Here is a 22,017-nt window from a genome sequence, read left to right on the forward strand (position 1 = left end):
GGGATGAATAAAATGTTTAAAACTTTTTCATGTCAGCTCAGTTCACCCACTTCTAGCAGACAACAACATTGTTGAGTTTGGAGGAGGAACTGAAAACCAGCGTTTGTGGAGGTATTACAAACACTCTTCTTGAGATGTCCTGCAAGTAAAGCAATGGATGGGGGTGTGGAGGGGACAGGACCTCGGGCAGCTGAGGTAACATTACTGTGCAAACAGAGGTTGGAGGAGGAAGACTGTAGAAGTAGGCAAGGAGGTACAGTAAGGAACGGGGAGTTAATGGACTAGAAGTTTGAACTGGATCAGCCATGGGAAAGGAGCTGAGATGTGCCATCTAATGAGACAGACCAAGAGAAGCAACAATGTTGAGTAGTTGCACATAGTAAGTACTGCAGAGAACCACGTAGGCAGCTGGCAGGCCAAGAAGAAACTGGTAGCCATTCAGGCAAGCCAAGCCAGTGGCTGGACAGGAGATATTTAATGCACTGCACACAAGAGAGATCACACAGAGAAAGAGTAAAATCTGTAGTCAGTCTAGGCGGATGAAATAAGCAAGAGTTAAAGGTGGCTCTCACCAACGTCGGGAAGGGTGGCTGTACGACCAAAAGTAACAGAGAAGGAGAAATGGATGAGGAAAGAAGGTGGTATGGGTTTGCTGGCCAAGTTCACAGGAGAAGGCATCCAAGAGAGGTAGGGGTTCAGGTTAGAACAGAGTGAGTTGTAAATCCAGGTTTGGAGATGAAGCTATGTATGTTAGATGTAATTTGATGAACTCACTGAAAAAATTAGCACCTTTCCCTATACAAGCTATCACTTTTCCCTATACAAGCTATCATTAGACTTTGTTTCAATAGGTTGTTTTCTCTTTGCTGATAGTTCTGAAAGAAAGATAACCTTTGTGTCCTGAAAACAGCATTACAAACAAGTACGTTAAGATTCTTTAATCTGTCCCCACAGCTGCTGCGTATTTGTCTTGGAGTGGGACTGTCTGTCACTTGCTAAATTTCTAAAGAATGTGAAGAATTGGTTTGCAAAGGGACAGACAGAAGTAGGTTTAACCTTGAGAGGGCATGGCTGATCTGTAAATTAAAATCAAAGGAAGCGAGTAAAGCTCATGGAAACACTCTGACAGAAATACTGCCAAATGTAAGTACAGAAAGCACAATGCAGCAATCAGGAAATGTATTCTCAGATGGTAATTAGTTAAACGTTGACTCTCCCTACTTACAATGGGACACCAGTCCTTGCTGAAGGTCTCAGGCACGCAAAGCCACTCCTCCTGCTTTAAAAGACTTTCTGCTCATTTCGCTTTCGGAGCTTAACACGACACAAACTGGCACCAGCTGAATGAGCATTGGGGCGAGAAGAATGAAGTCAGAAAGGAGGATTTGTCGAGCCTGCCATGGAAATAAATCACACCACACTTAGTACTTAGGGGAATGACCCATCTTACAGAAGAGGTAATTACTTCTTGCTGTTTGTGGGGGTACCTGTGTTGCTAATGGCAGAACAGCCCAACGAACAGACGTGCAAAATCTAGCCCAGGAGATGTAAATTGCTGTGAAATAGCACTGCATTGACTCCAGCAATATCATAGCTGCTCCAGCACAGACGCTGCCTTACTAGCATTACTGTTGCAAAGGAACTGTCAAACGCTATTCATCTCCTCCTTTTCCATCCAGACCTGGAAAATGAAGTCCAAGGGTGAGGTTTAACAGTAAGAAAAAAGGCTAATCCACAGTTTGCTTGAGGCACATCTAACCCAGTGAGATAAAACTATTCTGCTGAAAAAGGCCTGTAGCTATGATAGATTCAATCCAGGAGAGAGGTACTGAAGGCCCTACAGCCACTAGAAGTGCTGGAGCTTCTAAAAATTGGTAGTGAGAATCTCTAACATACAGGTATTGCACCCAAACCAAGGTAATTTCAATAAAGATAAATCCATAGCAGAATTGAAGGTTCAGTTCAGACTCTTGATCATAACCTGATTTTATACAATATGCGCAGTCTGTATTATAGTTTGTATACATTTACTAAAATTCCTGTTTTACGTGTTTATTATATATGTGGTACCTCAGAAAAATGAATTTCTCAACCTGTAAATTCTGAGCAAAATGTTTTAGGTTAAAAACTCAGAAAGAAAAATGTAAAGGAAAATAGGAAGTTAAGAATGTCCATGGTTAAGAAAAGGACAGCTTTCAGTAAAATACACCCTGACCCAATGGTGCAAGGATAACCACAATTTAAAATAAAAGAAGTGATACAGCAGACCAGTTTGCCTGATACTTCTCCCAGTCTAAGTAGTGCAAATACTGATTCAGGAGTCATACTCCACATTGTCAGTAATTTGCACGTTGCAAAGCTTAAGAACGGCTTAAGACACATGTCCCAAAAACTGACTGCCAGCAAGAATTTACCTGGAACAGGGACATTCTTGGGGAGTTCCCCAAAGATTTAGAAGTCGTATATACAGTGATGTTAGGAAAAAAGAAAACCACGTATCTGGAGTGGATGAGGAGGAGAGTAAAGATACAACCCCAAGCCCAGGCTGGGGAACAACTTAGTCATGGTCCTTAGGAAAGTAAGGAGACTCCTTTCTTAAGGCTACCATATCTTTGCTTTGGAAAGGTGTGTTTATCAAGCACAGCTCCTAGCAATAAGGAACCAAACACCACAAATTAGGGGAAAAGTGGATTGCTTTCCTTGGTTTGCCAATGCCAAATACATTATAAGATCAGAGCTTGGAGAAAAAAATATTTGGGGGAAAAAGTGTCAATTTAAGACAAAAAAAAAGGGGGAGGGGGCCAAAACCAGGGTCTGAAAATAACAGCCACCACCTAAACTTACAATTGGCCATGGTTGACTAGCATGCCCTGAAATAATATAAAAATGGGTCTAATTAACGCAAAACTCATCCTCAATACAGCGATGTGCAAACTTTCCAAGAGAATGCAGACTTTCACTTGGCATGAAGTCCTTAAGTAGCTCCATGGTTCCTGCCAAGTTTTGAGCCCTTCTGACATCTACAAGGCAAGGCAATACTTGGTTGAGTGTGAAAATAAATGGCACGTTCTATATGACAGCTTCCAAAATTAGCATTCCTCTCTGTTTAACACTTCACCCTGTCTCAGGAGAAACTCAACCAAGAAAACTGCAAACCAAGAAACCTGAGCAGCACCTGCAGAACTAGTGCCAAGGGAAGCTACCCAAACGGGCAAAGCAACCGTTGATATAAACAACCATTAATATGTTGTTACAGTGCAGGGGGGGGGGAAACATTAACTGATCTTAAACCGTTTCTAACAAAAATGGGTTTCTCTATGATCACTGAGACATGACATCTGTGCTCCTGTGGACATGTGTATCAAAACGAACACATGGGCTCCCTGATGTCTGGTAGGGGTTGCAACAGTACTGAAGCTCTTGCTCGGGAGGGCAGTAACATGGACAGGTATCCACAACACTCATAATACCTGAAAAATACTAAGCACTACCATTCTGTCATATTTGCTATAAACAGCGAAGGAGGTTGACAGAAATAAAAAGAATTAAAGTGAATAGACTGTTAGACTGATACACAATATAGGTTTTTTTTAGACAACCTGAACAGAAATGCTGTAAGAGACAGAACATTAGACATTTACTCCGAGATGAAAGCACTGTGTTTCACTTTATATTTTTAAGGATCTGGAACGCAAGCTTTAAAAGCTGCAGCACTTTACTCTTGCCCTTTATTTTTTGCCTTTAACAAACCTGTACTAAATAACTGACTGTGGATATTGCACACTATCGGTAATGTGCTTCTCAGTTTTCATAGCCACTTTTGAAAGTGTGTATACCTTTACACCGTCCTCAACCATGGCCACATTTTCTTGCCTGTGAGATTGTTTGTTTAAGGTGATGATGCTGATCTTATTCAGCCCAGTGAAATTCAAGAATTCAAATCTAATGGAGTTGGCTAAACATTGACGTGGGTGAGAACTGGGCTTTCTAATTGCACACCAGGTAATGACCTGGAGATCTGCTCTGAGTTCACTGCAATGTGAAAAAGATTCTCCTGTAAATATAGATGCTATGTAAACTATATGTGACTGACAATAACCAATTTAACTCAAATCACTTTTGCATTCCATAGCTTTCCTCTAATGGTCTTTTGAAAGAACATTTTAGGCTTTTATGACAGACTAGTGGGCAATGACATAGCTCCATTAATCCTCTCCTCTGGGCTCAGAATTTGAAGATGAAGCTTCTTAATCAAAACTACAGAAGTTCAAAGATACATTATCTTAATTCATTAATTGCCCTATTGTTCATGTCCAGTGCACTGGAAAAAAGACACCTCGTTTCGACACATTGCCTTGGTGATGAGTGAAGTTTACAAATTAGACAAAGCTGGAAATGAAGTCTCCTGAAACAAAGCTACCGTCTCTTCCTGTGAATCCTGTTGGAATAAACTCATAAAACTATTGAACTAATCAAAATCCAGCCAGGAAACAAATGTGATAAGAGTCCCAAACCCCAGAGAGGCACTTCACCAAACTAAACCTCGGCACAGCATAGAACCAAAGTAACAGGCAAGAAGTTTCAGCCGCAGACAGAACCAAATCTTCCAGCCTGAATACTTTTTACCCTCTGGGGAAACGTGGATCTCAGTCAACACCTTGAGTCCTCAGTCTATTTCCAGTTTAAGTTCATCACCCTGGTCCCACTGCTTTTAACAAGCTCCTCGTGGGTGCAGGGTCATCCCATGTCACAGGACCAGCTGGGCTTACAGAGACATAAGGTCAGATGGAAAAATAGGTTCCAGCGGGTCTCTGAGAAACAAACTCTACAACCCTACAGAGACAGCTTAGGTGACCATAGGGTTGCCAGTTTGCTGTTGTCCATCTTGGGTCACCAACTTGCCATCAGCTTTAGAATTACCAGGGGAGGAAGACGAGAAGAGTGAGAGATGACAAAGCTCTTCCTTTCACCTATGAGCAGCACTGCCACGGACACATCAGTCTGTAACTGTCTCACTGCAATCATGCCCGTGTCCTTTCTGCAGGGGTCTCCGTTTTAACTCTGCTATAACACAGCTGGAGAGACCCAAGGATGTTCTTTGTGAAAGAAGAACGTGGAGGGCATGGTGAGAGCGCATATAGATCCCCCTTTTTTACAACTATCATAAAACAATCCTGAATATCTTCTCTTCGTCACAATCCATCTCAAAACCACTCCTATAAACCAGGCAAACAGCAGGCACACTATTGCACAGCAAATCATTCGTGCTGTCACACATGCCGTGACCTGTGAAATGCCAACTCCAGCACAGGATGAACAAATGCCCTGACCGTGGAAGTATGTTGAGACCTACAGGGCTTTCTGAAACACAGCTCTGCCCCAGAGGGGAACAGCTCTCTGCCACTGGGAAGACATCACTCATTATAATTTATAACTTATTTACAAATTCTGATATCACAGTAGTAACGATTTCATACTCGAGCTGAAAGTTCAGGTCAGAGCCTGTAGTCTTCTGCGGATGGATTAATCAATACAGATTAACTGAAAGAGTACCATAAATTCAATTTCATGGTGCTATTGCTACACACCTCTGCTTTTCTTCAAGCATGCTTTATGTTCAGCAGTCTTTGTAAGCTAGGTCTACTTTAATTAGATTAGACAGATAAATCCTGACAAAAACAAAATGCTTTTGTCATTTAAAGAAACTTTTGAACCAGATATTAATTTATAAAGATCCGCCAGTCTAACAAGACAAGTTTCATACTTCACAGGGCTTCATACTGTATTTGATTCTCACAATGCCTGCTATATCCTCTTATGCTCAAAGGTCAAATATGTAAATCATGGCCCAGTATAATAATATCTTGCTTTGCCGGCAGCTGGCATGTGGCAAACAGATGGTGAAATCCAGCTGTTTAAATCCTTGACCAGCCATTTAAGTTGAAACCCAGCAGTGAAACAACTAAAAGGTATGTTTTCAGAGTAGTGTGCCAAACTGTACCCCAGGGATTCCCCCTCAACTTGAAATACTAAAAGACTCTGAACCCCTTCAATATGTAAAGAATACAACATACAGATGTTGCTTTATAAGGAACACGCATTACAAATCACTCACAGATTAAGCTGGAAAGGTAATAAAATGTTAGGTTTGACCCTAATCATAAGGCTAGAAAATTAAAGGTAAGGTTTGCCTCTTTAATTAGCATCAGCGATGACTGTATGAAGGGATCAGATGTCCTGCAGGCTCCACTTGCACAGAACTGAATTTCTAAACCCATGGTCCTTTCACGTCACCCAAGAGCAACACAGACTATAGGTTAAATTTCCAAGATTTAGCAATGGCCAAACCTACACTGACAGAGGAAAACTGTGCTGGCCTATACTCCTTTTAGAAAACCCTCCCCACAGAGATTGGCCCCAGGGTGCTGAAAAGGCATAGGTACTAGTACAATCCCGAGGGCCACAGTCCAACAGTTATCAACTTTCCTGCTTTGGGTGATATTCTCTGCACAGCATGGAGAACTGTGTGGAGCTAGGAATGTGTCTTGGTGACAATGACAGCTTCTGTACATCACAGTTTCACAATTTTTCCAACTGAGAAAGCACCTCTTTTTTTTTTTTAATCCAAGGAGCCACAGTGTTGACAGATTTATTAAAATTGGCTAATCTGTTCTTTTCCCCCATTTTGGTTGTTTGATTACATGTGCAGGTCTGTGTCCATGCAGGGTTTCTGTTTGAGACAAAGGTTTCCCAAACCTCATTCTGGTACATAAGAGACAGGCAGTGACTCTAGGCTGAGCAGCAAAGATTTTGCTCACTGCATCTCCCTGCCTGACCCAAGGGCAACTCTGGAATGAGAAGGGTTCTTCATGTCACAGGAATGTGGGAAGTCCAAACCAAGGTCCAAGTAACCCTGTTTTGGGATTTGGTCTTGTTATCACCATCATCAAGGTGTTTTTACCACTGAAGCCATTGGGCACTGAATCTTCATAGATGCCTAAGGAAGCCTCATGGCATTTCATCCAGAGACGGTTTTATGCAGAATCTCTCCTTTGCCAAACCTGTTCGGCACATGGAAGTAGGAAATGACTGGAGGCACTAAATGCAGCTCCCTGCTCTTTCTGTTACCCTGTCTTCAGCACTGAAGAGAAAGACCCCAACCTCTCTAAACCCCACACAGGGGCCAGCTTAAAAGAGTTGCGTACAAGGACAGGTAACTTCTCAGGGTGCCCTTCCCTCCAAATTCCTATCATATGGCATGACATTTCACTAGGGCTACTGCTGGGGAGATGTCAGATACACTAACCTTGCATCAGCGATGCGCTCATCCGTACCCAGGAAATTGCTAGCCTGTGAGACAAAACTATAGTGTCCAACCACGAGAACAGCACAGGCAGGCAGAGCAAGAGATCCAGACTCAGCCTTTAACTGACGTGGCTACGACAGCCCTATCCTGATACACTGGGACAATAGGAGTAAAGCATTTTCCTGGACATAGACAGAATTGACATGGTCAAAAATGACTTGTTTCCCTAATTCCTCAGACATCTGATCATCCCTGAAGGAAGATAAATGTTGGAATGGATTTTGCCTGGTCTTTGTTTTCACCTCATTGTAGCACTCCCAATTATAAAACTTCATTCCAAACCCACATTTTTCCCCAGTGTCCCTTCTCCTCTGCAGGTGTGGGTCGGAGCAGTGCACTTCATGCAAGCTACCTTCTTCCATGGTCTACAAAATGTCAGTCCACTTCCATTACAGGGTGCCAAAACAGACGGTATGCACCTTGCTTCTCAGCATCATACGGATGTTCACTGCAGCCTCTACAAAATATCCCTCCTGTATGCATTTGGTATTCTCCAGACAAAGAAAGTGAAGTTACACTGTTTTATTTCCATTTTTTTCTCACATCAGAGACTAGGTAAGCAGTTTTTTCTCAAGACAGCATGTTTTGGGTAAGTAATAATAACGGAGAGTCTCAGAGGAGAAAAGACAGTATGTAAGTAACACTGGTCATGAAATGACAACTGCACCAGGAAAGGGTAGTTCCCTGCTCTTGAAAGCAAAAAAATTCCTTTCCATTTCCCCAGTAGCAGAATATCGTCTTTTGAACAATGCCACCCTGTTCATAACCAAATTCTTTTGTACGCAGACATTGTGTCTAGACAGCCTTAGAAAAACCATCTCTACTTAACATCAAGGGGTTGGGTTTTATTGTATGTGCTTAAGTGTTTAACTGTATGCTCACGTACTGTTCACAAATAATGCAGTATAAATTTATTCAATTTTTCTCTGGAGCTGATGGGTGCATCATTGTAAGACAGGCAGGAAGCAAACCAGGATCACACATTGTCTCTGAAGCTTATATCCATAAAAGCTTTCCAGAGGTCACCCAGCTAATATACACACAATAGTAGACGATATTAATAGGATAAATTTACTGCAGGAAGAGGAAATGAGTCCACATCACCCTTCTTAGTACTGACCAGTTTCCCATATAGACACAGCAGATTTGTCCAATCTCCTCACAGATATTTATTTTACTTGTGGTGACAGCAACAGGACTTCCATCACTGACTCTAGCAGGAAGAGAATTAAGTTCTGCAGTTTATAGAAGAGCTGTACTTCATCTATCTCATCGTGTTTCTGTAATTAGAAGAGGGAAGAGCTCCATCATCCAAGCAAGTATAAGTGCACCCAAAGTAAAAATAAGTTGGGTTTTTTTTAAACTTAGCCATGGATAGAAAAACATAGGTTTTCTTTTTGAGATTAAAACAGAATCCCCTATGGCACAGGGCCAAATTCTGTTCCAGATTAACACATTTTTTCTACATGTTCTCCTCTCTAAGCATCTGATTGATTTGGGGTCATTACTGACTTGCTACATCCAGGTCTTTCAGATCCTCGTGTTAGCAGAGGAGAGGATGTCTGTATTCTAGAAGAGCCAGGTGAGAGGCACGACTTGACCTGCCAGGGGATCCCAGAGAAGGGCAGCTAATGGGGTTATGAGGTCTGGAAGGCAGGAGCAGGTTCAGACAAAACAACTGGAACCTACATGAGCTCCAGGTCAGAGGCATGTCGTTTGGGGCTGCAGTGAATTTGGCAATATGGAGTAACAGTTGCCTTTTGAGGGAGTGGAAAAGATGAATGAAAGATGGTCTCTGATAAGAGGAAGAAAAGGAAAACTGAATGAGAGGGTGTACATGCCAGGTTGGGGCAAGGAGGGATCAGGAGGTGTCCAGTCACCGAAGCGCTCCGGGAAGCGTGCTGGGGGCTGGAAAACCTAAGGACTAGGGAGCCTGGGGGAGTGGGTGAGGGTTACCCCAGGGCCCTCTCTCCCCCGGACCCAGGGCAGGAGGAACCATACCCATACAGAGCAGGTATGTCCTCCCTGCATCGCTCACACATCCATCCCACTGGCACGGGGATGCCAGAAACCCTTCTTCTCTCACCTGCCCAGTCCTCTTTTTGCAGGGAAAAAGATAACCACCCCAACTCTGCAAAGAGACGTTTCCAGACAGTAAGACGTTACTTGGAAAATGCATTAGCATGAACAAACTGGTGAGGATAATGGATGGGAACGACAGAATGCGAACACACGGAAAACAATTCAAGGTTACAGTGCAGGAAAATACATTTCAAGGCTGTGTTTTGGGGACTTCAACCACTGCCAAGTCAGGCAGCACAGATGGAGACAAGCCAGTATGGAAGTAAGGTCACACGATTTTAACTGACTGCTAATATTTCCATAGCAAGCTTGAAATCACTGCTTCTAAGCCTGACCTATATTTTGCACATCCTGGCTACTGAAAAAGATTGTCATAAGGGCAATACTGCTGTTTCATCTGATTTCTCTGTTTCTGTTCTGTTCAATAAAGCACTCAAATATAACAATTACCCCAGTTCTGCCTTGCAACTCTCTTACCATAATGAATGAAGGTTGGTCAAACAGTCATCTCACAACATCAAGCTTATGCAGAAACGACAGCTTAAGCATTGGAAATTGAGTTGTTATTTGTTACTGCAGGATCTGGATTTCATGCTAGCACTCCCTGGTGCAATAATGATGCAATCAAAACAGAATACCCTGCATCAGTGACTAACTGAAGCCTGATCAAAGGAAAATAGCAGTATGACATTAAATGGCTTATTTATAGGTTCTGTTTTGCTAGACAATTAATCCAAGCATTTACATTTAATTATTAGATTTCAAATCCCAATAATAGGTTGGCTATTGTTCCACTAAGTTATATACTGCATAGATTTCATTGCCAATGATTTGAAACCGGTTTGGTAAGTTAGAATAGGAAAAGACAAAGCAGTTTAATGATGGTGGATTTAGCAGGGATATAAATTATGCTTGATTAAAAGGGGAGGGGAAAAAAAAGGCGGGGGGGGGGGTTTCTTAACAGCCTAACTAATTTAGTTAATCTCTTTTCCTAGGCACTGAATTCATAAACTAAATGGTAGACTCTGTACATACCTGATACCTGCTGCAAGATAGAGTGCTCCTGCATTTGAATGCTACAACCCCTTCTAGGTTTGGTCAAGTCTGAAGCACTTGATATAAACCAGAGGGCTGCTGTTGGAATAGCGCTTCTCATAATCCACACAGGGAGCCTACTATCCCTTTATGGTACAGTTTCCTAAAGAAATAAATTCTGTGTTATCATGCCACGTGCACCTGACTGCTGGCTGTTCTCCTCTCCTCTCCTCTCCGCAGCTTCTGTCCCAGTTAAGTTCAACCATGTGTCAGAGGAGTCAGTGCCTCAGACTTGGCTCCTGCGAGCCGTACTGACGGAGCCGTACCGACGGAGCCGTACCGGAGAGACACGGGAAGCCAGGCGGCGGTTCTTGTGCTGCTCCTGGAACCGCTCGATCTTTTGTTACTAAAGTGCAATTGGACTGCATAGAAAGTTACTAATACACACACGGTGACAAAAAAGGATGAAAATTCAGAGAAAAAAGAAGAAGTTGAAAGTTGATGGACTAAAACACCATGGGATAAGCAGCCACCTCTGCTCTCCCAAATTCTGACAAAAACCTGCAAATCAGCAAGAATTCTTGCATGTGCTTGGCCTGTCTAAACTATTAGCGGGAGAATCAAAAGGGCTTACACAGCCTGTGAGGATACTTTGCAGATACTGATCAGAGAGACCCCTAAATTAAGGCATTACATCTCTAGGAGCTTTGGGGGATAACTGGAATTGATTTCCATGCATAGAGGAGGGCTTGAGGGAGCAGTGCTGAAGGTTGTGCTGTAAGGGGCATATACATGGACTTTCTCCGGAAGCACAGCTCTTGAAAGCAATTCCTTTTTTCTCTCATTAGCTTCTGCATTGCACATATTCGAATTTACCATCAGCAGAAATAGCTCTACAGCAAGAGAAAACAGAAATAGGTTGGGTGGGGGAAGAAAAAGGGGAGGAAAAAAAATTATTCCCTGGGTGATCCTACATTAGGGTGTCAAATCAAAGCCTTTATCTCCTATATCTTTAGCTGTTCTGTTGTATTTATTGCTGAAGCATTTTTAAATATTGGAGCAAATATATAGATTTCAATATTTTCTAAGTACTTTACCAACAAACTCTGAATAATCAAATAGATAGCAATGGGATTTGAAACAGGAATGGGGTCTTTTAACGATTCACGTTGGAAATTTTACAGGGATTTAACAGATTAAATGTCATTATAGAAATAGAATTGCACCTGAAAAAAAGCTTCAACATGGTTTCTGCTAAAGTAGAGTTACATTGCGAGGTCTAGTGAGAACAAGGCTCCACAGGACCTCTCAAAAAATGCCAGTTCTTTAGCTAACCACATGGAAAGCCATTTGCCTAGATAAGGCTAAAATACCCACTGGTCCATCATCATCAATCCTGTCCCCCTTATGGCAATTTTGAATAGAACAACAAATTTTGCTTAAATTCAGTCCATTGCAAGCCTTCACGCTTGTGTTTGCAGAGCCTCGTTGCAGGAGGCTGGCATCACTCAGCAGCACAAGGAGAAGGAGGGGTGGCATGGGGCACCACACTACAGTAGAAAATACTCTTCCCTTTGTATCCCCGAGAGTAATTTTTGTCTGGCCAGAACTGACGTTTGACATCTAGTGCATAATCACTAACCATGACTATTACTGTTTGATGAGCATCATGGACAGCAAATAGCGATAATATCCCTTTGTGTTTGTGAAATAGTCTGTGGACTAATAAACTAATTACCACAGTCTGAATTCCACATTTCCTTGCTCCAGAAATCAAGAGTGTGTTTTGCCAAGTTTCAGTTTACTCTGACATCTGTCAACTGCAGACGTTAGCCTGCTGCCTCCAAGATGCCTGAAATGGAAGACTATATAATGCAGATGCCCATCTTGGTTTGAGATAGTGAAGCATACAGCAATTTTCCACTTATGCACATTATCTATGTAGCCGAAGTAATATCTAGAAAAGCACGGGAGTCATCGCATAGTCTTAGGGATGACAGATGAGCATAAGCTGTAGTCCTACTCAGTACATTTTGCAGAATTAATATTGAAAGATACCCAAAATTGAGCTGGATTGTTTGACCAGTTTGCTTACACAACTAGACCATGACGTCTGCTTCACTGGAAGGTGAAGATTCAAAATTGACCCAAGCCTGCTCAATTCAAAAAAGGTTTGCAGGTAACCTCTGCCTTTTGTTGCTGGAGGTCTGCACACACCTTTGCACAAACACAACGTCTTTCCTTCCTCGCTGTCAGGGCAATTATGCTTGAGCTTCCTTCTGCTTTGGCTGGCAGGAGGGCACGCACACCCTCAGCGCACCGCTCCGCATCCGCCAGATGCTCCATAAATACTGTCTCTTGGGTTGCTGCTTTCTCTGTCGGTGAAGCACAGAGGCTCTGTACACAAGCAAAAACTTGTCCCAGGCGGTGACAAAGTAAGAATTTCAAAGACAAGATTGAGAAGCTGTATAGAATACCCCTCTCATTCTCTTTTTGGAAGACCTTCCCAGATTCAGGGATAATGCAAGACAAGTTCCCAGATGTTTTTCAAGTGTGTATCAAAGGTATGAGCCACTGTCCAGCAATATAAAATACGCTTTTCTTCAAATGTATCGCAAGCTTTCCATCCTTCCTGAGAGATCCCTAACTTCTCACACCTTCAGTGATTTCAGGGGAAAGTACTGAATACACAAAATGAATCGGCAGGGGTGGAACCAAACAGAAAAATAGTAAAAGATAAAGTTTCAGTACGACAATTTTTCATGTGATGGAGACTTCCAGAAAAGCCTACAGTCACAGCTCACAGTGGATTAGTACACTTTCTTTCAAGGCGTTTACTAACAAATTCAGGATATTTGCTTTGGCTTCAGCAATTAATCTCTAAAACCATAGAGAGGTCTGAACTCATAATGCAAGACCTTGTATCAGTTTCTAGTTTAATACCCAAGCTATTGCTTTACTGTACGTTGAAGCAATAATTGAACAGACTTGGGAACAAGCCTTTACCTGCACACAAAACTACTTTTGTAAGTCACGGACTTGTGATGTGGGGTCCAAACTTAAGATAAACGAGGCACTCTGCTATTATATGAGAAACCAAAACATTCCTGAGAACGAAAGACAAAGACTAAAAATTAGCAAAGCAACTATCACTACCAAAAGTAGGAAACTAATTTCAGTTTTCAATTCCAATCCTTTAAAGGTTGTTTTCTAACTTGCAAGCACTGAAGACAAATCCTACCCCAAAGGCCAACTTCCTGCGTGTTCTCATTTTTTCTAACTTCTTTGGAACATACTTGCCTTGCAATAAGAAAGTAAAGGGACATGATGCTGTTAAGTGATCTGAATATTGTCTTACACGTGTTTAGAAAGATTTGAGATAATGAGCTCTTCTAACAGAGGCATGCAAGACCCAACTGTTGAAAAATTAATTTGGAAAAAGTCAAAATGGAAAGAATTTTTAAGAATTAGACTACTGGAATAGTTCACGTAGGAAACTGACACTTTAACATCAGAAGTAGATGTTTGATACATCTTGCCTCCAGTTTTATTGCAGCATCCATACCTACTGTGCTTCTGCTAAAGCCGTTCACCAGCGCTAGCCCTTACCAGGCTCTATCCACTGCTCTCTCCAGAGGGTGCTTCCCACATACGTAACCTCCTTAAGCCTTTGCCCTCACTTCCAAACGGCAAGGCAGAGTAGTACAAGGACTGAAACAGTAGAACGATGCTATAAAAGAAGCAGCTCCTTCACCAGCTGCAAGGTGTAAGACTCAAAGGGTTTATAAAGAACACTGTGTGGATCTAATGTCCGTTTTCTGTATCCACTGCTCTTTACCTCCCTCACAGGCGTGCTTGTGTGCAGTACAAGGATGCTCATCATCATGAGAGGACCTTTAAAAAAAAACAACTTAATGAAAACTAAGCGTTTACTACAGTAATTCTGGCAGAAACTTAAATTGCCACCTCACTGTTTGGGTGTTATTTTCTTAGACACGTATCCTTACATTTAATTGATGCAAATGGATATCTGATCGCTGGAAGTTCACTATTGAGAAGGTACATGAAGTTTAGATGGAAGGAGGTGGAAAAAAAAGGCAAGCACCTGGAAAACACTTCATTGCTTCTTTATTTAGATGCACCCACAGTACAGAGCCTCTTGAGTATGTGCAAAAGAGGAGGATTACACATTTATAGCTGGGAGCACCATTGAGTTTGAGTTTCTTTGATACCATTTTTAAGAAAGTAAACTATTTCCAAAGAATGACATTTGAATCCAAGAGCTTAAGAACTGCTTGTACTTTATATCCAGAGGTGGAAGGTATTTTTCTTTTATTATTATTTTGATGTAAAGTAGAAGACATTTTCACAGTCTGGTTGGACCAGTCTATATATTTTCATATGCACCTTTTAATATATATAAAAAACGTTTCATTTTTCCCCCCTACCCACAGATAGTTAAATGCATCTAAGTTTAAAAACAGTAATGGACCAGAGCATTCCTATGGGGAAAAATGAACTTTTGCTGCCCTCTCCTGCTTAAACAATGAAATGCTAAAATATTAAGATCTATGAATCTAATGCTAACCTTGAAACAAAAAGCATGACAGGTCATTTGCTATACTACAATCAAAAATAGGACAACAACAAGAAATGTATCGGTACTATTTATATTTGAAAACTCCTCATCATTACATGAGGTTATGAATACAACATATTTACAGTAAGTGATCCAAATAACAAAAACTTGTATTCAGAGAGGTCATGATAAAAAGTGTATGCTTCTGTGAATGGGAAGCAACACTTGGATAAGTTTTCAATCAAAATTAGTTCCATTCTGTTTCAAGATACTGTTTCATAGACTTCAAAACGGAAAACTGGGCTATACAAAATCTGCTGCACATATCAACTAGAAAAACTAATTCGTGGCTCACTACAGAGCTGCTAAGGGTAGCAGGTGAGCCAAAATAAAAAAGCCACGTGTAAATAAAAACATTCTTCAATCTTGCGCACTGTCACCTTTGTCTTGTTTTAGGGCAACTGCTTTGGGATGATATTGTTACACAATTAAGAGAAAAGGCCATCTTTGTTCTCCAGGACAGAAGTAAAAGCAAATTATTTCAGTTTTATTGTGGGGGAGAAAAACCTAGTCTTTCCCCCTCCTCACAAAACAATAAAGTTTTTTAAAGCTCCTAATATATTTTTCCTTTCCATAGAGTGAGAGAGCCTGAGGCTGTACTTACGCACATATAATGTAAGTACAGCTGCTGCATTTCTTACTCAAGCAATTCTTGGCTCTAACACCCTCGATTTTTCCATATATAGGAGATAAAAAAATAAATTAAATCCTTTTATTTATGCTAACAAAACCAAGATTAAGTTTACTATAACCCTGCTAGTGAACGCTCCAATGGCATTAGAATACTTTTATTTAAAGCATTCCAACCTTTGGAAGAGAGACAAAAAACACTCAAAAGCAATGAAAGGAAAACAGTAAGGGAGACTTGCAAGATGAAGAAAGCAATGTGTGCTCAATTTAAAGTATGTGAGTGGAACTTCACTTTTACAGTTGTTATATCCCCATGACCTGATGCAATGCCCTAGTACTGAAAATGCAGCTCTTTCCTTTTAGCAGAGACCATTCAATCCTTTCTCCTGAAACCAATATGGTACAGGACACGAGCGGCCACCCAGCAACTGCTGTACGAGCAGTTAATAAAAACATTTACACAAATAAAGGTAGTTTCTGGAACTCAAGAAGCAAACGAAAGCATAATTAAATAGACGCACTGATCACACTTGGGCCCATACGCTGCCTTCTTCTTTGCCTACAACTCCAATTGATACCAATGGGAGATCTGCAGGGTGGCAGGACATCACATTTGGATTGCGGCAAACAGTGGATCCCGGGGGTACGGTCGTATCATTGTGGCAAGTGCTTCTTCACGTACATCGCACAGTGCAACCTAGTGTCGTATCAGCCTTTTAGAGTCAAGTGACTAATATCACATCGTCTCATTCACTTTAAAGAAACATTCCTTCTTGGAAGTGATAAATCATCTATAAACTTTAGATACTCCCCACTATCCCCACATCAGAGGTAACATCAGAGGTAACAAAATATTGCAACCCATCAGGTTCTCATCAGTTTTGTATGATCAATACCAGAATGTCATGTCAAAACCAAAAATAGTTATGAACAAACAACACTCACCTAAACTCTAAGTACAGGACAAGGTGCTTTTTCTAATTTCACATTGTTGTGTTTTACTCCACCAGGTGGAAAACATTAATCTTTTTTCCTCCATTCTATCTCAGTTTTTCACAATTGAACATAGTCTTTGAGCATGAGTTTAAGTCCACCCTCTTGTAAAGCATGATCATTTCACACAGAAATCACACTAGCAAGTATTTTTTTGGTAACAGAAATAAAAGACTGTCAAAATCAATGGGCTAAGGGACATGATTTGTTATAAATTTATTTAATCTTCAGTATTTCAGCTTGCACCTTTGCTTCAGCACTTTAAAATAAAATGTTTCAACTATGACAGTAACTGCCTAATTTACATTGCGTCCCAGTCAGTGTTCTTAAAAGAAGCTCATATTAACCCCACTAAACCATGTTGTGTTTGGTGTTGCATATGACTAGTTCCACTTTTTTTTCCAGAATTAACAGTGTCAAGTTTTTACAAAATCGTTGAGTTTACAACATTTGTGTGCGCAGACGCAGGAGTACAAACTGTGACCTGATAATCCTGAAACAGTCAGTAGTCTAGGAGGGAATTCTTTTTTACCTCTTTTCCGTGCCTGAAAACAAGAAAACTTCAAATCCTACTGTATATTTAAATGGTAGGAAGAAAAATATACAAGCTTGTATTTATACTGTATTTCTATCAATGGCAACAGGTCATAAATTCATGTTTGCAACTATCACAAAGACTCATGAACACCAATTCAGTTTTATACTGTAAATACTGCTGGATTGATGGTTTAGGATTATCAATTCACTGTTGTCATATGTCTATAACAGTTCAAAAGCATCCTGGAGAAAAATCCTGAAACACATACCTTTCGGTATATAATAATGCAACTGCATTAGCTAAATATATACTGTACATAAGTCTTATCAGCATTTTACCTACCAAAGATGTAAGATTCCACTTTCAAATACAAAGCAGATAGCCAATAATGTATACTTATAATACAGCCCTCTCCTTTGTTTTTGTATATTTTTTTTTCTTTTGTTTTAAACAATTTGGTCACAATGCACCTTTGATATAAAAGCATTTTAAACTTTATTATTAATACTCAGAACATTAGGATTTCCAGAATTTTTTTCAGTAGCATTTGTAGAACCACTTTTGGTAACAAATACAGTAGTTAGGAATGAGCATCCAGATGAGAATGCAGAAGTATATTATCCAGAATCCTTTCCAGCTAAGACCATAGGGCTGGTACTGTGATGAGTAATAGTACTAGAACCACAAAAACACTATAGTATGTTTCTTAGAGGCTACATCCTCTTTTGCTGGAACACTTTATAAATACATATTAAAAAGTAAGGCAACAACTCCAAACAGTCCAAACTGCTATCTCAACTCAATTTCCAATTAGATCCAAGACCACTGGAGAGCAATTTTATGCTTGCACTGTTTAGCGTTTGTCTTTATTCTTTCAAAATGGTCCAATAAAAACATACTGTAATAATTTAGCAATTAGTATTTCTAAAACCACTCCAGTATGTGTGTCCAATGTCATATCACTAATACTGGTTAGGTACTGAAGTCCAGGGTGTTACCACCGCCCATTTTTAAAGGATTGCGGACACTAATTTGGATTTGCAATAAATAGGTGCATGAATCCAAAGCTCCCTTTCCTACTATGTTTATCACCTACTTGTTTTTTAACTCCTAATGTTCAAATTAAGAAAGCACCAGAGACAGCCTGGTACTAAAAAAATGCTCACACCAGTAAACAAAACTTTTATTCAGGACCTATGTTTTTCATGGCCCTGATCTGAATGGACATTCAACTTATGAAGATGTGCAAAAGGAAAAAAAGTCAAATTACAGTAAAGTTATCCAGAGAAGGAGGATGTTACACAAACTCATAAGGAAATGACAGTCTTTTTTCTCTTTTACTATAAATACACTTAACAGTTTAGCAGAAAGACAAGCTAAATTTTAAGATTGTTCACATTTGAAAGTTGTATTATACTCTCTGCTAACGATAAATAAGGAACAGGTCTTGACAATGGAATTTGACATCGCAATTTTCATCAACAGATCTTTGAAGACTGGTTTTAAAGAAGGGTTAAAACAATGATTATGTTTGCAAAGTTCTGAGAAGTCCATCTGCTGTCCAAACTTTGGATTAAAGTCCTTATTTTTTTCCTTTACTTAGAGACAGGTATATACAGTGCTGTTGTAATAATGAAACAAATGTGAAATCTACTGTAAAGTTGCACAATACAGAAAACTGTTGCTCCATCTTCTACTACATAAATGTGTGACTCCACAGGTTAATAATGCTGTTTTGTTTTTTTGTTAAGTTGGAATTATTCCATCACGTCTAAGACCTCTCTTTAATTCCAAATCCTCCAGTTTTTTCCACAGTTCTTCACGCTCTTTCTCTTTCTTCTTCTCACTGACAGATGAAATAAAACAAAGAGTTAGCAGGAGAGAAGACTGTAGAATATTTATGTTAAATAAATATATATAGTTGACGTTAATTACCAGCACTAATTTTGTTGAACACAACTGCCATTTTCCTAACATATATCTCATTTTTTAAAATATTTTTCTTTTTTTTTTGTTTTGCTTTTCCTTACCTACATAAGTATCACTAAACAAAGCAGTATGAAAAGAACATAAAACATAAGCTGAACAAAGTGACAGTGTTCATAGACACTAATTTGTAATGCAGCAGAAAAAAATGCAGTGGACTTTTATTATGGAACAAATATATAATGATTATAAAAATTAACATTGCAGGAATAACTTGCATTTAAATAAATAAACTTGAAAATAATTAAGCAAGGTATTTTTTAATCTTATAAATAACAGCCACTTTCTAGAACAAGCATTCCTTTATTCTTTTAGAATCACTGTTCTTACTTAGATTGACTGGTGGCTTTAATATAGCTTAGGTACTAGCCAAGAGAAAGTACAAGCTACAAGACGTGCCTTTTGTTCAGTGATTCACTCTTTTTCCTTACCAAATTCCTACAAAAGCTATGTAGCATTTGCTTTAACAACAGACTTTAACGGCTGATTTGATAAAATTAAACAGCTAACCTAACATTTACTTTACCTGCATTATTTGCTTTCTAAATTTCCTGCCTCTGCCATAGCTTACTTTGAATAAATCTCCTTGATACTGCAAAGTACACAATGCTTTCAATTTCTATTACATCACCTTGTAGGTTCAGATAAAATGTAAATCTAACAGTTATAGAGATACAGATTCCCTGCCAGTCACAATAGAGAATTCTTGAAAAATATTTCAGCAGATTAGAAACATTCCTACACGTCTTGATTTGGTCAAAGTACCAACATCTGGCTCGCTCACTTGAAATTTTAATTTCCCCAAGAGTATTTTAAACATACAAAAGAATACAAACAACTTTCACATAAAACCTTGAAGAACAGGTTTAAAAAAAGAGCTTACTGTCACTCGAAAGTATTTAAAATTAAATATAAGAATAAGTGAAATAGCCTGATATTTTCAGGCTACTTACCAGGTATTTCTCTTCTAATCATTTTGAAATATATGCCTGCTTACCTAAAAGACTGTTAGTGGATGATCACCTCATCCAACTTACCTATTTGACCTATCGTAGTCATTAATATTGAGCATATTTCTCCTCGAGCTTTAAGTGATATCAAAGCTACCCTTTTAAAAAGAGGTTCTATTAAGATACTAAAGATTTTCTGTAAACATTAAGGTAAATATCCCAGTTTATACATTCAGGTATTTAAATGTTTTAAAATGATAAGTAGTAAATAAAAATGGTGAAATGGTTAGCACCAGCCTTGATAGGAGATACAACGTCAGTAGGTTTAAGAAAAATTCTTTGTGCAGTTCAGTCAATAAATCTCACACATTATCCAGACACGGGACATACTACTACAGTGTGTGGTCCGGTTAAGAGCAGAGTTCCTCATCTTAAGGGGCAAAGTGCAATTGCAAATTGATTTAAGTCACTTGAAGTCCCTTAGTAAATGGATTAGATGACCAGCCCTAAGATTCTCTGCCTTTCCTGCTAGAAAACCAGGCAGTGTTGTCTCAGCCGCCCTAGCAGATGAGCCTTAATTTATCAACACCTATCTAGAATTCATCTAAAATCTTAGCTCAATTATAGATCTAAGTCTCTAAAAGTAAAATGCTGTATTAATGAACTAACCTATCAATTGTAGATTTTTTTGTGTATAAAACTTTGTATTTTTACAACAGTGAAGCGGAACAAAAGGACAGTGTGACTCCAGTCACACAATTCAAAAAGTATGGTCCCCAGGAGCCTTTAGAGACTATACTAACCTAACAAGGTCTGATGTCATACAGTACCCTTTGGTTTGCTTGGGGGAACCCTGAGACACAGAAAAGGTATGACTTAAACGAAGTTTCAAACTGTTCAGAGTTCCTGAAGTTTCCTCATTTTTTTCACCTGATGCTTTGGATAAGCTGAAACTTTTGAGAAAAGATGCTGCACTATAATTGGAAAACAAAGATTAAGGAAAATAGGAGAAAAGACAAAAAGCATTTTACTAGGGTGGAACAAATGATTGTACGAATGGTGTATCTAAGGATCCTGCATGCTAAAACACTCAGCTACTGAATAAGATATAAAAGGATTGGGAGATGTCTCTGCTTTAAGACCACATCTAACCTAAGAACAGTAGTTTAGAAAATCAAATCTTAGGGTTTTCCCTCATGTCTCTTCCCAAACTTCAGGGAGACTTTTTTGAAGTCTGTAAGCAAAGTGTTATCTTTAAACCCTTGCTTTTCTTTTATTATTGAAGATCTTGATACATTTAAGTCTTTTAGAATACGGCATCAAAAGGAATTCCATGAGGAATGCAGATTCCCAAGCAATGCAATGGATACTGTATTTCATAAGGAGTAAAGAACAACCTGTACATGATACTAGCTTACATCTTGCAGGGGGGAAAATAAGGCATTGTGTCTATTATGCGTGAGACTATGCAATTGCACCTGATTGTAAGGGAAAAACTAAACAGCAGGCCTTATACAAGCTGACAAAAAAAGCTTTAAAAAGTTACCGCTGACGATCTGACTTGTAAGTGGCTGTCAGCTCATCAAACATGGTGCTGTTCATTTCCATAAATGCCTTCAACACATTGTAGACTAAAGCCACAATAGCCCTGTGAAACATTAAAAAAGAAAAAAGAAAGGAATCTATTAGTTTCAGGTGAAATCAAACGTGAAATAAAAGTGTCTTCTCTTACCAGCATTTCTGCGACCAATTCTGCTCTTGCAAGTATGATAACGTAAATTCTTTGATTTCAGTGAAA

General features: G+C 39.6%; 1 protein-coding gene across 6 annotated transcripts in view; it reads right to left on the reverse strand.

The window, feature by feature from the left end:
• Positions 1-14,594: 14,594 nt before the first annotated feature.
• The window catches only part of PPP2R5E (protein phosphatase 2 regulatory subunit B'epsilon), a 77,625-nt gene continuing 70,202 nt past the window's right edge, over positions 14,595-22,017 (reverse strand). For 5 of the 6 annotated variants that reach the window (XM_030035671.2, XM_041127974.1, XM_030035661.2 and 2 more), the window contains 2 exons: positions 21,766-21,867; positions 14,595-19,129 (listed from right to left, as the gene is read on the reverse strand). In XM_030035671.2, the coding sequence (XP_029891531.1) occupies positions 19,030-19,129; positions 21,766-21,867 (202 nt within the window). In that variant the 3' untranslated portion in view covers positions 14,595-19,029. The remainder of the gene's footprint in view (positions 19,130-21,765; positions 21,868-22,017) is intronic. The other variant, XM_030035681.2, reaches the window with a different exon arrangement.

This window comes from Aquila chrysaetos, chromosome 2 (genome assembly GCF_900496995.4).
Source record: "Aquila chrysaetos chrysaetos chromosome 2, bAquChr1.4, whole genome shotgun sequence".
NCBI classification, from domain to species: Eukaryota; Metazoa; Chordata; class Aves; order Accipitriformes; family Accipitridae; genus Aquila; species Aquila chrysaetos.